We start from the raw sequence: 12,782 nt of genomic DNA on the forward strand, positions 1-12,782 counted from the left end.
CGTATAAGAGAGATGACACATAATAAGAGATCAATCGTTTTTATATGTTGAAGTGTTTAATGATGATGAGTAGAAACTATGTAATACTACAGTAGACATCTAGAACAACATTATAAATAAATACCTCCTTTTTTTTTCTTTTTTTTTATAGAATAGGAAGGCGGACGAGCATATGGGCCACCTGATGGTAAGTGGTCACCAAACGCCCTTAGACATTGGCATTGTAAGAAATGTCAACCATCGCTTATAGCCAATGCGCCACCAACCTTGGGAACTAAGATTTTATGTCCCTTGTGCCTGTAATTACACTGGCTCACTCACCCTTCAAACCGGAACACAACAATATCAAGTATTGCTGTTTTGCGGTAGAATATCTGATGAGTGGGTGGTACCTACCCAGACGAGCTTGCACAAAGCCCTACCAGCAGTCACAAGCAAATATTATTCGATAAGTAGAGCGTCATAGACCTTAAGTTATTAATAATTTATATCGCATTTTACGAAATGGGTAACCATAAAAATACGAGTTTATACATTTTTAATATTTCTTTATTACTTAAATAATATTTAAACATAACATTAATGCAACCAATTTTCAAGTTAAAATAAAAATAAACTTAAGCTTTTAGGCACTCTGTGCTGTGACGTTTGTTTTAAACAATCTCTTTTCATTGGTCTACTATTATAACGACAGGTCCTAAACACGTCTTGAATGAAACACTACGTATGAAAAAGGGATCCAAGTCCTTCAGTTCAAATAGAGATTGTATAAAACGTAGTGTGCACCAATATTATGAACAATAATAATAATAATAATATTGACTAGATAATTATTTATTGCATATTTTGTTCAATGTGTCGAGTAAGTCGCTCGTAAGCTGCTTTATTTCTATATAAATGTATATTTGATTTAACCTTCTTCAACAATAGTTGAGGGTCTATATCACTTAATGTTATTAGTGCATCTGAAACAAAAAAATATCTCATTTAGATATAAAATAATATGAAGAATAATTAATAAATTAATTTAGTATCTTATAAAAAATCATATAAGTTAAATTTATAGCAATAAACTAGTATACATTAATTAAACTGATAACCACTTTTTAATCTATGCCACTAAATAATTATAGTACTTTTTTAAACAATGCGCAAAGTTTGATGCGTCATCTGTACTTGAAACTTTACAGACGTCCTTAAATACTCCATTTATAATGTAGTTAGTTAGTGTGTATATATTATAAGTTTAAAGTGTAATAATACTAAAAATGAAGGGCAAAACAATTTTGAAAAGAAAGAGAAACCTTATCCTCTTTTATTTAAAAAATAATAATTATGTTAACAGATTTTTTTTCTGATGAAAGACAGACAGAAGTTTCTACATTACGTAGTTGGATATAGATAAGGTGTATGCTATGGGCAGATATCTCTTACCCAGCACTTCCTTCTGAAATGTTTCGTCGTTATCGTCGAGGTGTATGAGCAAAGCGCTGTACGAAGCGTCGATGTGAGCTCCGAACACGGCGGCGTCGTAGAGCTCCGGACGAGACTCGAACAGCGTGCACAGCGTTTGGACGGCGTAGGATCGAACCTTGTCACTGCTATCGTCGAGTCGTTTGATCACCACTGAAATATTTTAAGTAATTATGTTATAATTCGTATGTGTATAGTGATATTATAAAAAACAAAAGTATCATAGAAGTAGTCTGGGAGCCGGACAAGGATATATAAATAACGGGATTTAAGGAAAAACGTTGATGCGGATGATGTCAAGGCAATCAGCTCGCCTTTAATACTATAGACAATTTCACCATTTTTTGCTGAGGTATTTCTTCCGAAACAGTGTTAAATTGTCAATCAATAAGCTAGTGCAAGGGTTCTGAGACTTTGCGCCACGCAGCATGCGAAAGCGATCCCGTGGCGCTCCTCGTTAAGACGGAAAGGGTACCGCTGGTTTTTCGATGTTCGGGGCGCGCTCGACGCCTTGGACACCGGCGAGCCCCACATATCCCCCCACTAAGGTAAGGCGTTTCTCCAGCGTTAAAAAAAAGGCTTCTGAGATGAGGAAAGATTTTGATTTCGGCAATAAAATTCATACAAATGCTTGGCTCACGACTAGTGACCACTGTCATCACAAACTATACAAACGGCAAAACACACTCGTATGGGTGTGTTCTGTCATAGTCCGTGTATTTTGTTATGTAGATTTTATAGTTCTCAGGCAAATAGTATTAGAGACGTCAGTCCACGTCTATCATACCAGTTATAAGCGGTCGAAACCGGCTTGAAACAAACAGACGAAACAAAACACAACCCGATAAATACATAAAATGCTAGCATATTTTTATTTTTCCACATCAGTCATTTCACTCATTGGATAGTTTCAAATTAATTTTTGTTATTTTATTTAAAAAAAAAAAAAAAAAAACAAATTTATTTATGCGCTGCAGTAGCACTACACTTATTCATAATCAAAGTAAAAACTGAAATTCTGCCATATATGTATTTTCCGCATTGGAGCAGCGTGGTGGAATAAGCTCCAAACTAACTCCTCAGCAGTGAGACATTCACAGGCTGTTACTGTAAAGTAAAAACTACAACTGGTGTAAAAAAATACTCTAGACTTGAAATAACCGGCGAAACGAACTGAGCTAGTTTTCTTTGTCTTACCAAAATATAGTTTATGTAGTATTTCAGCGGTGAAGCGATTTCGCGGACGCGCCAACGTGACGAGGCAGCGGATAGCGCGCAACGCGTGTTGTCTGGTCAGCGACGAGTTGTCGTCCGTCAGGCTCACGAGCAACGGGACCAATTGGTCTAGGAAAGGCACCAGAGACTCTTCGTTTGGGAACAAATCTATTTTCTGAAACGAGTTAATTATTTTGTATTAATTAAATTAAGCGAGTGTCTTTTAAGATTCAAATGATAATATAAAATATTATAAGAGACTCCTTGAATGAAATTTCTTATGAAATTAATATCTCATACGATATAGTCCATATATGTATATGGGATACTCAACACAAGATTATATAAATGATAAAAAGCGTAGAGTCAGTATTTGTTAATTTCCAAGTAGGATATGCATACATTTCATTGCATTTCTTTGACTCATAATTAAAAGCGTGAAAGAGAGTAAAAACTACTAAGTTTCTTGCTAATTCCGAACCGGTTTGATGTGATAAATCTTTTAAACTATACTAATATTCTAAATGCGTAAGTAACTCTGCCTGTCTGTCCGTTACGCTTTACCACTGAACCGATATAGATAAAATTTAGTATAAAGCATGAGTGAACTTCAAGGGTACTTTTTTACATAAAACCTGCCGCTCTGCCCCTAGCACGCAGGCGAAACCACAGGCTGATACTAGCTAGAAATATTTGATGAACGGTCTAATATAACGAGCATGAGTGTACCTCGTCCGTGTGGGGCCCCGCGTCCTGCAGCGCGGCGCACAGGCACGCCGCGCCCGCCGTGCGGATGGCCTCCGCCGTCCTACCCGGGGACCAGACGAGGTTTGGCAGAATCACTTCTGCAATGTTAAGTACCGGTGTACGGCAAACCGTGGAAATGTATTCATTTTTTTTGGATTGTCATTTAATCCTTAGCTTTATTCTAAATATCAAGTCACTCATCATGATGTTAGTTAAAAATCAATTGCAAAATTCTAACTTCACAGACTCGACATAAATGACAGTTAGACTATTGCTCTTAAAAGTAATGTTGCCGATATCGCTTCCAAGATGGAGATATGTCATACCATATAACATTTTCTTATGTTATAGGTATAATCGGACGAGCAAATGGCCTGATGTGAGGTGGTCACCAATGTCCATAGACATTAGCGATGTAAAAAAATTTAACCATTGCCTCAAACTAACCTTGGAAACGAAAATGTTATGTCCCTTGTGCCTGCAGTTACACTGGCTCACTCACCCTTCACATCGGAACGCAACAATAATAAGTTTTGCTGTTTAGTGGTAGAATATCTTATGAGTGGGTGGCACCTACCTAGGCGGGCATGCACAAAGCCCTACCACCTAAAACGCCAATTATTAATTACGCAAACTTAATTAACACCATTAACGTAAAGACGAAATAATTATAATATATAATAAATTTATTTATTCTCTCCCACAGACAATAATGTTTAGATTTTTTTTATATATACATATATAAATACAGTTATATGTGGGAGACAGGACCCCAAACTAGGTTGCCCTGTACTAAGGGCAACCTAGTTTGGGCTGTATTTTATAGAAAACAGGAGAAACACTAAAGCTTTTATAATATATTATATAGTAAATGAAATTAAAGGCACATACCATCAATAACAATCTTCAAAAATGCTTCCAACTTGTCCTGATCGCATTTACTGAAGTTGGTCTGTCGTTGCAGCAGCACGGTCGAGAGCGCGGTGAAAATTTTCAACTTCACTTCCGGATCCAGTTTCGGCGGAGCGAGGCATTCCTTTAAAAGAGGAGCGATGAGGTGCAGCTGGGTTCCCATCGCCGAACCTGTTTCAATAACATATAAAACCAATTAACTTACTTTTGTTGTGGGTATGACATGATCATTTTTTATAATCTGTTACTATTTTAAATTTGAATAAAATAAAAATCATTATAAATATATAGTCTCACTGTTAAAGTCAAAATAACGTTCGAAAAATAACGATCTAAAAAATATCCTTCAAATGGGAATCCAAATGTTTAAATTGGGAGATTATTTTATCGTGCAACTGACTGATACAAAAAGTCGCGCTAATCTGAATTATTGTTTTTCTTTTAATCTAATTCACTGCTGGACGCTAAATATATAGTAATTTCCTTTTACTGTGAAGTGCCAACTTTAGATTTGAAATGCAAATGTTCCTTTAATACGACGCGGCTCTTACTATTAAGCACATCGAGTTCATGTTCAGTGTGGACCTTGAGGACTAACAAAGTGTTAATAAAAAAATCATATCTAACAAGACATCTAACGTAAGACAAACCATATCCAACAGTAGTAATGGGATATAAGCAATGGGAATATTCCCGACAATATTGTCTTTGAACGAATTAACAGAAATCGATGTTACAACTTAAAAAAAATCAAAGCTTTAAAATGTATATTTAAAATAAGTTATATAGAGGAGAAGAGGACAAAGGAATTATAACTTGTAATTCCTTAAGTACGTTTTTTAAATTATAAGTAACGCACCAGCGTGCAACATCACGCACTCCAGCAGACAACGGTCCGGGGTGAGAAGGTTCCAGGTGGAGGCGTCGCTGGTGATGTCGGCTAACACACGCTGAATATGCTTCTCGTATAGAGAAACGATTGTACTTCCACATTTTTCAATGCAGCGAAGTTTATCCAAGTTTGCTGAAATAAAACATTTTTTAATAATAATAATAATGATATCCTGGGACATTTTTCACACAAGACGATCTGATCCCAAATTAAGCTTGTACAAAGCTTGTGCTATGGAAACCAGTCAATTAATATACTACATATACTATTTTTCTTTTGTAAATACATACTTATATAGATAATTACACCCAGATTCAGGACTCAGGTCTGTCCTGGGTGGGAATCGAATCCCCAAACTTCGGCGTGAAAGGCAAGTATCTACCAACCACGCCAACCGGCCCGTCTAAACATTTAATGCTATGCCATAGACAATAAGCAAAGCTTTTTAAAGTATCGTGTTGTTTCTGATTGATTTAAACAATAGAGTATTAATCATTTTTACAAAAAAAACTATCAACCTTATTTATGATTTTTTTTTAAATCTCTAAAAATCCTAATCCGCGAGAATAGTAAGTAAGTACATAAATATTTGTACTTTTCACACAGTGATATATTAGTTAACTTCATACAGGAGTTTTTGTTCCATATTTCGAATAGTTGATCAGATTAGAGACTTTGTGTATGGAAAAATGTTTTTTAACAGAAATATATCATAATAACATATCGAGTATATTTTACAGGAATTAACTTCTACGTCACAATCGTATAAAATAAACCTAGCCATAATTCTATGAACCTTTAAGCATCGGCATTCGGCAGTCGAAATCCGTGAACATTTTCAAACATCTATTATTGGTCTACAAAATTTATCTGACACTGATTATGTCTAAAACGTGTTCTCACGCCTCGAGCCAATCAATTATTCGATTTAGCGAATTTAAATAAAACTTGGTGCTCAATATAATAATTACCTTCTGAGTATTATATACTTACATAATGCCATCAATTGTATTTTATCATCGCAAGGCATCGCATACACGGTGAAGTTTATAATAAATAGCTGTTCGGCTACTGACTTGCAGTCGTCTTTACAAAGGTCCATTAACGCTTCGGTAACGAAGATCAAGTTCGTCTGATATTTTGGCTGAAATTTAAAATAAAATTTTAAGCAAAAACATAAATAATTTTATTACAAAATACATTGAGAGCATTCGATCCTACAAAATATATAGACTGAATTTATACTCTCTACTCTTTTTTTTTTTAATTAATAATAATTAGAATAAATGGTTTATATGATATGACAGCCTCGATATGATTTATTTGGCAAGCTGACACTGACACTATATATAGCATCCAAATTTTGAATTTACTTTTTAAATAAAAAAAAAAAATCATTCTTAGCATATTAAAATGTCATGTAATTTAGAAAATTAATGTAGGAAGAGAATGTCCCTCACCTTCCTGACCCGACACCTGTCAGGATCTGCCAATTCCTTACACAACTCAAACATAACTTTCTCCTTAACCAATTCTGCCCGGGATCCTTTCAAAATATTGGCGATTATGAAGAGAGCGCTCCACGAATCCACCTCGCCTTCGACGAGGGGCCACCAAGTGTCCGGTGTCATGAAGTATCCAAATAATTCAGATGCACGTTTTACCTGCAAATTATAATTGTACTTGTTTTATTGACAAGCAAATTGTCCCACATTTGATAATATTTTCAAACACTATAAATATAGTCATAATTATCATAATCATCCGCAAGCTGAGACCTACTGCTTGGTATGTCATCTTGCCCGAAACACTTACACACTATCCAGAAACAAGAAATGCGATAAACAATAATCTTAATAACTCATAAATATCCACTTTCTGAAAAAAGGTATCCTATCTAAAGGTTTTAAGGTTTACTGGTGGTAGGGCTTAGTGCAAGCTCGTCTGGGTAGGTACCACCCACTCATCAGATATTCTACCGCAAAACAGCAATACTTGATATTGTTGTGTTCCGGTTTGAAGGGTGAGTGAGCCAGTGTAATTACAGGCACAAGGGACATAAAATCTTAGTTCCCAAGGTTGGTGGCGCATTGGATATGTAAGCGATGGTTGACATTTCTTACAATGCCAATGTCTAAGAGCGTTGGTGACCACTTACCATCAGGTGGCCCATATGCTCGTCCGCCTTCCTATTATATAAAAAAAAAAAAAATCTCCTAAAGTGATGCGGAGCTCGTCGCTGGATACAGGGACTGAGGAAATCCCTGGGTTTAATTGACTGAATACATTGGCCGCTATATCCGACGGTAGATCGAAAACTCATGTGTCAATCGGGATATGATTTGTTCATGTTACATATAGATAGCGATTACAGTTAAGATCAATGTGAATTTATATGGTACAGTCACAGTCAATAAAGGTTGATTTTTTAAAGTTACAACCCTACAAATGTGTGTGTATGTATGGCTTCTAAATTATTTGCTTATGTCTGTCTCTGATGATAAAAATTATCCTGAAAACTAAGAAATTCCAAGTGCCAGTCGTCAAAAAATTATAAAATATAAAATTGCTTTAGCTCATGGTTTCTAGTTGTGTCTATTAAATTTTTTAGAAATCATATAGATATTTTACCTCCCAGGTCCTTAAGTATTTTTGCTACTCACTTCAAGTACGACCCTCTGATCGTCGTCTGCGGCCCCACGATGCAGCACGCGCAACACTGTGCATGCATGCTGCGTACTGCCCCCCTCCGCGCAAAGCACCAGCCAGCACAACAACTGAGCACAGCGCAGTCGTGCGTCGGCTTGCCAGCCCTCCATCTCTATTGTTTATATATACATAAGCTCACAGGTTACGTAAAGTGATGGAGATGTTACACATAATAATAATAATAAAATCATTTATTTCGACCAAACAATGATCATAAATACAAATAAATAGTAAAAAGACAAAAATTACAATAATAAAAATCTGAATTAAATTAATTTAATTTTAATTAACATAATGAAACTCCAGAAATTAATATTTAAGGATATACTAAAATAGTAGTAGTTCCAACACAACATGCACTAACTTACCTCGACATATAGCTGGGACTATCTTTCCAATATTGCTCTGGACCAAGGTTCTACATCCAAGATTAGGACGTTTAACATCAGGGTAATGTGTTGGTATGTCCTTAAGGAAATCAGTTTTCTTTTTCAGCTCCTCTTCATTCTCATCCAAATACTGTAGGCCTATGTCATTCCATAATTTACTTGCAGTCTCTCTAATAACAGTCATGACATCACTCAAACTGGAATATAATTACAATAATTATTGATAGATAGGAAATTGCAAAGTTAACTAAGTTACTGCTGTACATTTACTTTATTATTTATTTATATTTATAGTTATATTATAAATATATAAATAATATATATATATATATATATATATATATATATATAATACATTAATTATATTACCCATCTAACACAAACCTGGTTAGCAGCAAAGGTATCATGCGATGCCAAAAGGAATAACGATCTTTATAAGATACCATCCAGTTACCAACTTCCATAGTAACTTGCAGTCTCACTTGAGTATTCTCATCAAAAAGTTTCTCGGCCAGGGGAGTGATAGATAGCTCAAAACATTTTACATTGCCCGCCATAACAACAGCTCCTATTGAATAAAATTACTACATGACATGATTTTTTTTTAATAATAAATATTTCATAATCAAATGAAGTATTAAATATACTATACCAATAGCTTTAATAGCTCCAACACGCACTCTAAAGTGTTGATGAGCAAAATTTGATAACAAAGGCTTAACATAACTCTCAGATTGGAAATGAAAATCTCTCTGTAGAATTTTTGTAAGCATTATTATACATTCAGATGCTTCCAACTTTACTTTAGGAAACGTATCGGTACAAGTTTTAGTTAGAATACTTGTAAAATCATTCATAAAGGGCCCAAGAAGACATGTTCCTTTGTATTTTTCCAATATCTTATGAACAAGTTCAATTAAAACTAATCGAATCTCTTCTGCATCTTCTATGGTCTCTGCAGAGCCGATACGGCGCACAATTACAGGGAGTATATAGGTTAAATAATAATCATTCAATGGCAACTTGTCTATAAAATTGGACATGATTAATATTGCTTTCTCCCTGCACGATTCAGAAGCATCTGAGAAACTTTTTAATACATAAGCATAAATTTCCGAAAAAACAACTATCAGATCGCAATCCTCATTCAACGGATTTTCAAAAATCTCTTCATTGATTTTTATTAATGCCTGCCTTCGTGCAATTTTCGAGTCGCTTTGAAGTGTGGTTATATATGGTTCTAATGCGCCTCTAGGATTATCCTGTAGTATTGGTTTTATTTCCGTCATTTTTTTGACAATTTCAATATAGTCCTATCTCTCTTTTATATTTAGCAACTAAATAAATGAAATGAACTTTTCAATTCGAAAATTAATGAGGTATTGACAAACAAATACATGTTACCATGACAACACAATGTCAAATGTCAATATTAAAACGAACTGTAAATGATAACATATCTAATTGGAAATCCTAAACACCCATCCATAATAATTATTGTACAAATTTTTATGAAAGCGTTGACGATGTAACTTTGGGCTAAAGATTATTATAAATATTTTGTACATTGTTCACCCGAATTCATTCGAGAGGAGAGAGACCACAGTTCAGTCGCAGCCATTGCGGTTTATGTCTGTCCACAGTCCGCTATACCACGTTTTGATCTGGATTCAGTTGCCATCCATACTCGTTTGTTATCGTTATTATATATGGGCGTTTTGTTTTTGTTTCAATACTTGAAATAGTATCGTATCGTACTTATCGCTAATGACAGGCAATCCTGGATTTACTACCAGGCTAAGTAGGCTTGAGCTTTCAAGACATGTTTCCAGTTCTTTGGTTTATCCTTTCATTGTAATTTGTACATTCTTCATTTTAAATGGATCAAGTGATTTCAGATCAAATAATTTTATCGTTTTTAATCTAGTATGTTGACTAGCGCTTGTTAAAAATGATGAAAATTGGTAAATATTCATACATGCGGGCTTATAACAATAAGGGTGAGGTTTCATTTTGATCTCGACGTGCAGTGGGTAATTGAGTGAAATAAAGTCAGGCTTGGGCAAAATGTAATCAGATTAATAATTAACGATTACAAGTACGATGTGTAATCGTCAATCAAAATTAGAGATTAAATTTGATTAATTGAGAACAGGATGCACTGGGATACACTGAGTTACTTGACAGACTCACTCACTAACTATATCTACTTTTTTGATTACTTTCGTTATACTGTAATAAAATGAAGTAGTAGTTGCCTCTTCTGTCCTAAATGTCAACTATACTATAAACACTTACGAGGGATAAACAAAAAAGTGTTGTTTTAAACGGGGTAAAAAGGTCAAAATATTTTAATTATATCATATTTTAGCTGTGATAAAGCGTGAACATAACTCATATTAACAACACACAACCTTTAAGATACTAGTCTAATTATATTAATATATATTAATTATATTATATATATTTTTCTAGTAATATAAATAAATATACTAAATTATTGTAATACTTCCTTATATACTATATATATGGTGTAGTATTTCCATTTGCTAAAACAACGATATATTTGGCATGATTTACACGTGAATATGCTACATATAGTTGCAATTAGGTAAAGCAGCAGTAAGTAATAAAATAAAATTACAACCCTTCTTATCTAATATAAGTATTAAATGATAAAGAAAACATTGGTTAATAGTTATAGCTATTAAGTAACCCTTTTTCATTTATCTATATATCTATACATATAAATAAAATTGAAGTGTATGCTGTGATTTCAAAATAACTGCTTCTTTTAATTAAAGGCTATTTGCGAAACCTAAACAAGTATTTTTGAAATTTTTGTCTGTCTCTCTGTCTGTTGGTCAAGGCTAAGCTATGAAATGGCTAAATATTACAAATTAAAATAACTGAATTATTATAAGAAATATTTCAAGGTTCCGTTTAATCTTTATTCATCAAAATCGACAACCGTCTATCAAAAGTTGTAAGAACATACGTATTTTTGTTGTTATTTATACACATATAATGACTTGTGTACAATAAATATATAATATTAGTTAACATTCAGCTAAAAATACATATACGAGTTAATAAAAATCGTATTATATGTGTGCATGAAATGAAACTTATTCGTAACACGAAAACGTGCACCAATCATAAGTCGCCAAGTAAAGCTGTCAACGTCTTTAAATGAATGGACGAGTCTTCTGGCATATCACATCAGTTTAATTTTACTATTTTACTACCTTGCATTTTGTGAAAGTTGTATTTAATATTTTGAGTTGTAATTTTTTTTTACAATGAATAAATTCAGTGTATTTTATTCATTACTCTTTGTAGGAGTTCTACAAACAGTTTTAGCATTAAAAGAAGGCGAATGCGAAGTCTGTGTGAAAACTATTGATAAATTTGCAGCCACGTTATCAGATGACGTTAAAAAGGAACCAAAACGTATCGAAGTTGAGTTCAAGAAATTTTGTAAAGGTTCAAAGAATAAGGAGAATCGGTTTTGTTACTATTTAGGAGGATTAGAAGAATCGGCGACCGGTATACTCGGCGAACTTTCGAAACCCCTCAGTTGGTCCATGCCTTCTGATAAAATCTGTGAAAAACTGAGAAAAAAAGATGCTCAAATTTGTGACCTTAGATTCGATAAGCAAATTGACTTGAACAATGTTGATCTTAAGAAATTGAAGGTTCGAGACCTTAAAAAAATTTTGAATGATTGGGATGAAGTCTGTGATGGATGTATTGAAAAAACTGATTTTATCAAAAGAATAGAGGAACTTAAACCTCAGTACATGGGTAGATCTGACTTGTAGTAGGACAATTCAATTTATAGGTAAGATTCAATATTAAATCTGTTTTTGTCTTTCAAAGAATCCCAGTAATTTAAGTGGAAATTAAAAGTAGATTTACAATTTTTCACTATATTGATTTTTATCATACAGAAGTATTTATACATATTTTTTCATCATCATTACATCATATGATATATTCATAATTAATTGAAATTAGTATATGTGGATATATATTAGTGATCATAAATATAATTTTGTTTTATTATTATTTATTGTTTCAGAGTAATAAACAGTTTTGGACATGTGATACCTCATTTGGGTGTGTAAATCAGCATAGGAAGTCCAAGTGAATAATAAATTATTGCATAAGACGTGATTCTGTGGGTGTATGCATGAGTGTTGTATGCATTTATGGTAGCATAAATTACCAATAAAACTAAGTAAATATTTTTTTCATATACCTTTGTTTTATTCAATCCCAAAAAAAAAAAATGTATTGTATTTTTAATACCTTTTTTCTATTTATTTTTTACTTTGTAGGTATACTAGCTTTCACCCATGTGTGAAGGGGCTTATGACGTTTTTTGTATCCCTGACAAAGTGTGAAAATTCAACAATGTTTGTTTAAGTCATTAAGATGTG

At 33.6% G+C, this 12,782-nt stretch overlaps 2 protein-coding genes across 3 annotated transcripts; one reads left to right on the forward strand and one right to left on the reverse strand.

Moving 5' to 3' along the window:
- Window positions 1–542: 542 nt before the first annotated feature.
- On the reverse strand, window positions 543–9,723 carry LOC126770444 (dynein axonemal assembly factor 5). 2 transcript variants are annotated; one of them, XM_050489819.1, is made up of 12 exons: window positions 8,990–9,723; window positions 8,722–8,905; window positions 8,317–8,534; window positions 7,903–8,060; window positions 6,700–6,903; window positions 6,233–6,383; window positions 5,207–5,371; window positions 4,327–4,518; window positions 3,418–3,533; window positions 2,671–2,863; window positions 1,435–1,626; window positions 543–965 (listed from the first exon to the last, which is right to left on the reverse strand). In XM_050489819.1, exons 1-12 carry the CDS (start codon window positions 9,624–9,626, stop codon window positions 835–837), a joined length of 2,541 nt encoding a protein of 846 aa, XP_050345776.1. In that variant the 5' UTR covers window positions 9,627–9,723; the 3' UTR covers window positions 543–834. The 2 variants fall into 2 exon arrangements, with proteins under 2 accessions (XP_050345776.1, XP_050345777.1); XM_050489820.1 differs by having other exon boundaries at window positions 8,722–8,921; window positions 8,990–9,007.
- Window positions 9,724–11,511: 1,788 nt separating this feature from the next.
- LOC126770457 (mesencephalic astrocyte-derived neurotrophic factor homolog) lies at window positions 11,512–12,598 on the forward strand. Its single transcript, XM_050489836.1, has 2 exons — window positions 11,512–12,181; window positions 12,422–12,598. Exon 1 carries the CDS (start codon window positions 11,640–11,642, stop codon window positions 12,159–12,161), a length of 522 nt encoding a protein of 173 aa, XP_050345793.1. The 5' UTR covers window positions 11,512–11,639; the 3' UTR covers window positions 12,162–12,181; window positions 12,422–12,598.
- The last annotated feature ends 184 nt before the right edge of the window (window positions 12,599–12,782 follow it).

The sequence above is a fragment of the Nymphalis io genome, chromosome 9, assembly GCF_905147045.1.
Source record: "Nymphalis io chromosome 9, ilAglIoxx1.1, whole genome shotgun sequence".
NCBI lineage: Eukaryota > Metazoa > Arthropoda > Insecta > Lepidoptera > Nymphalidae > Nymphalis > Nymphalis io.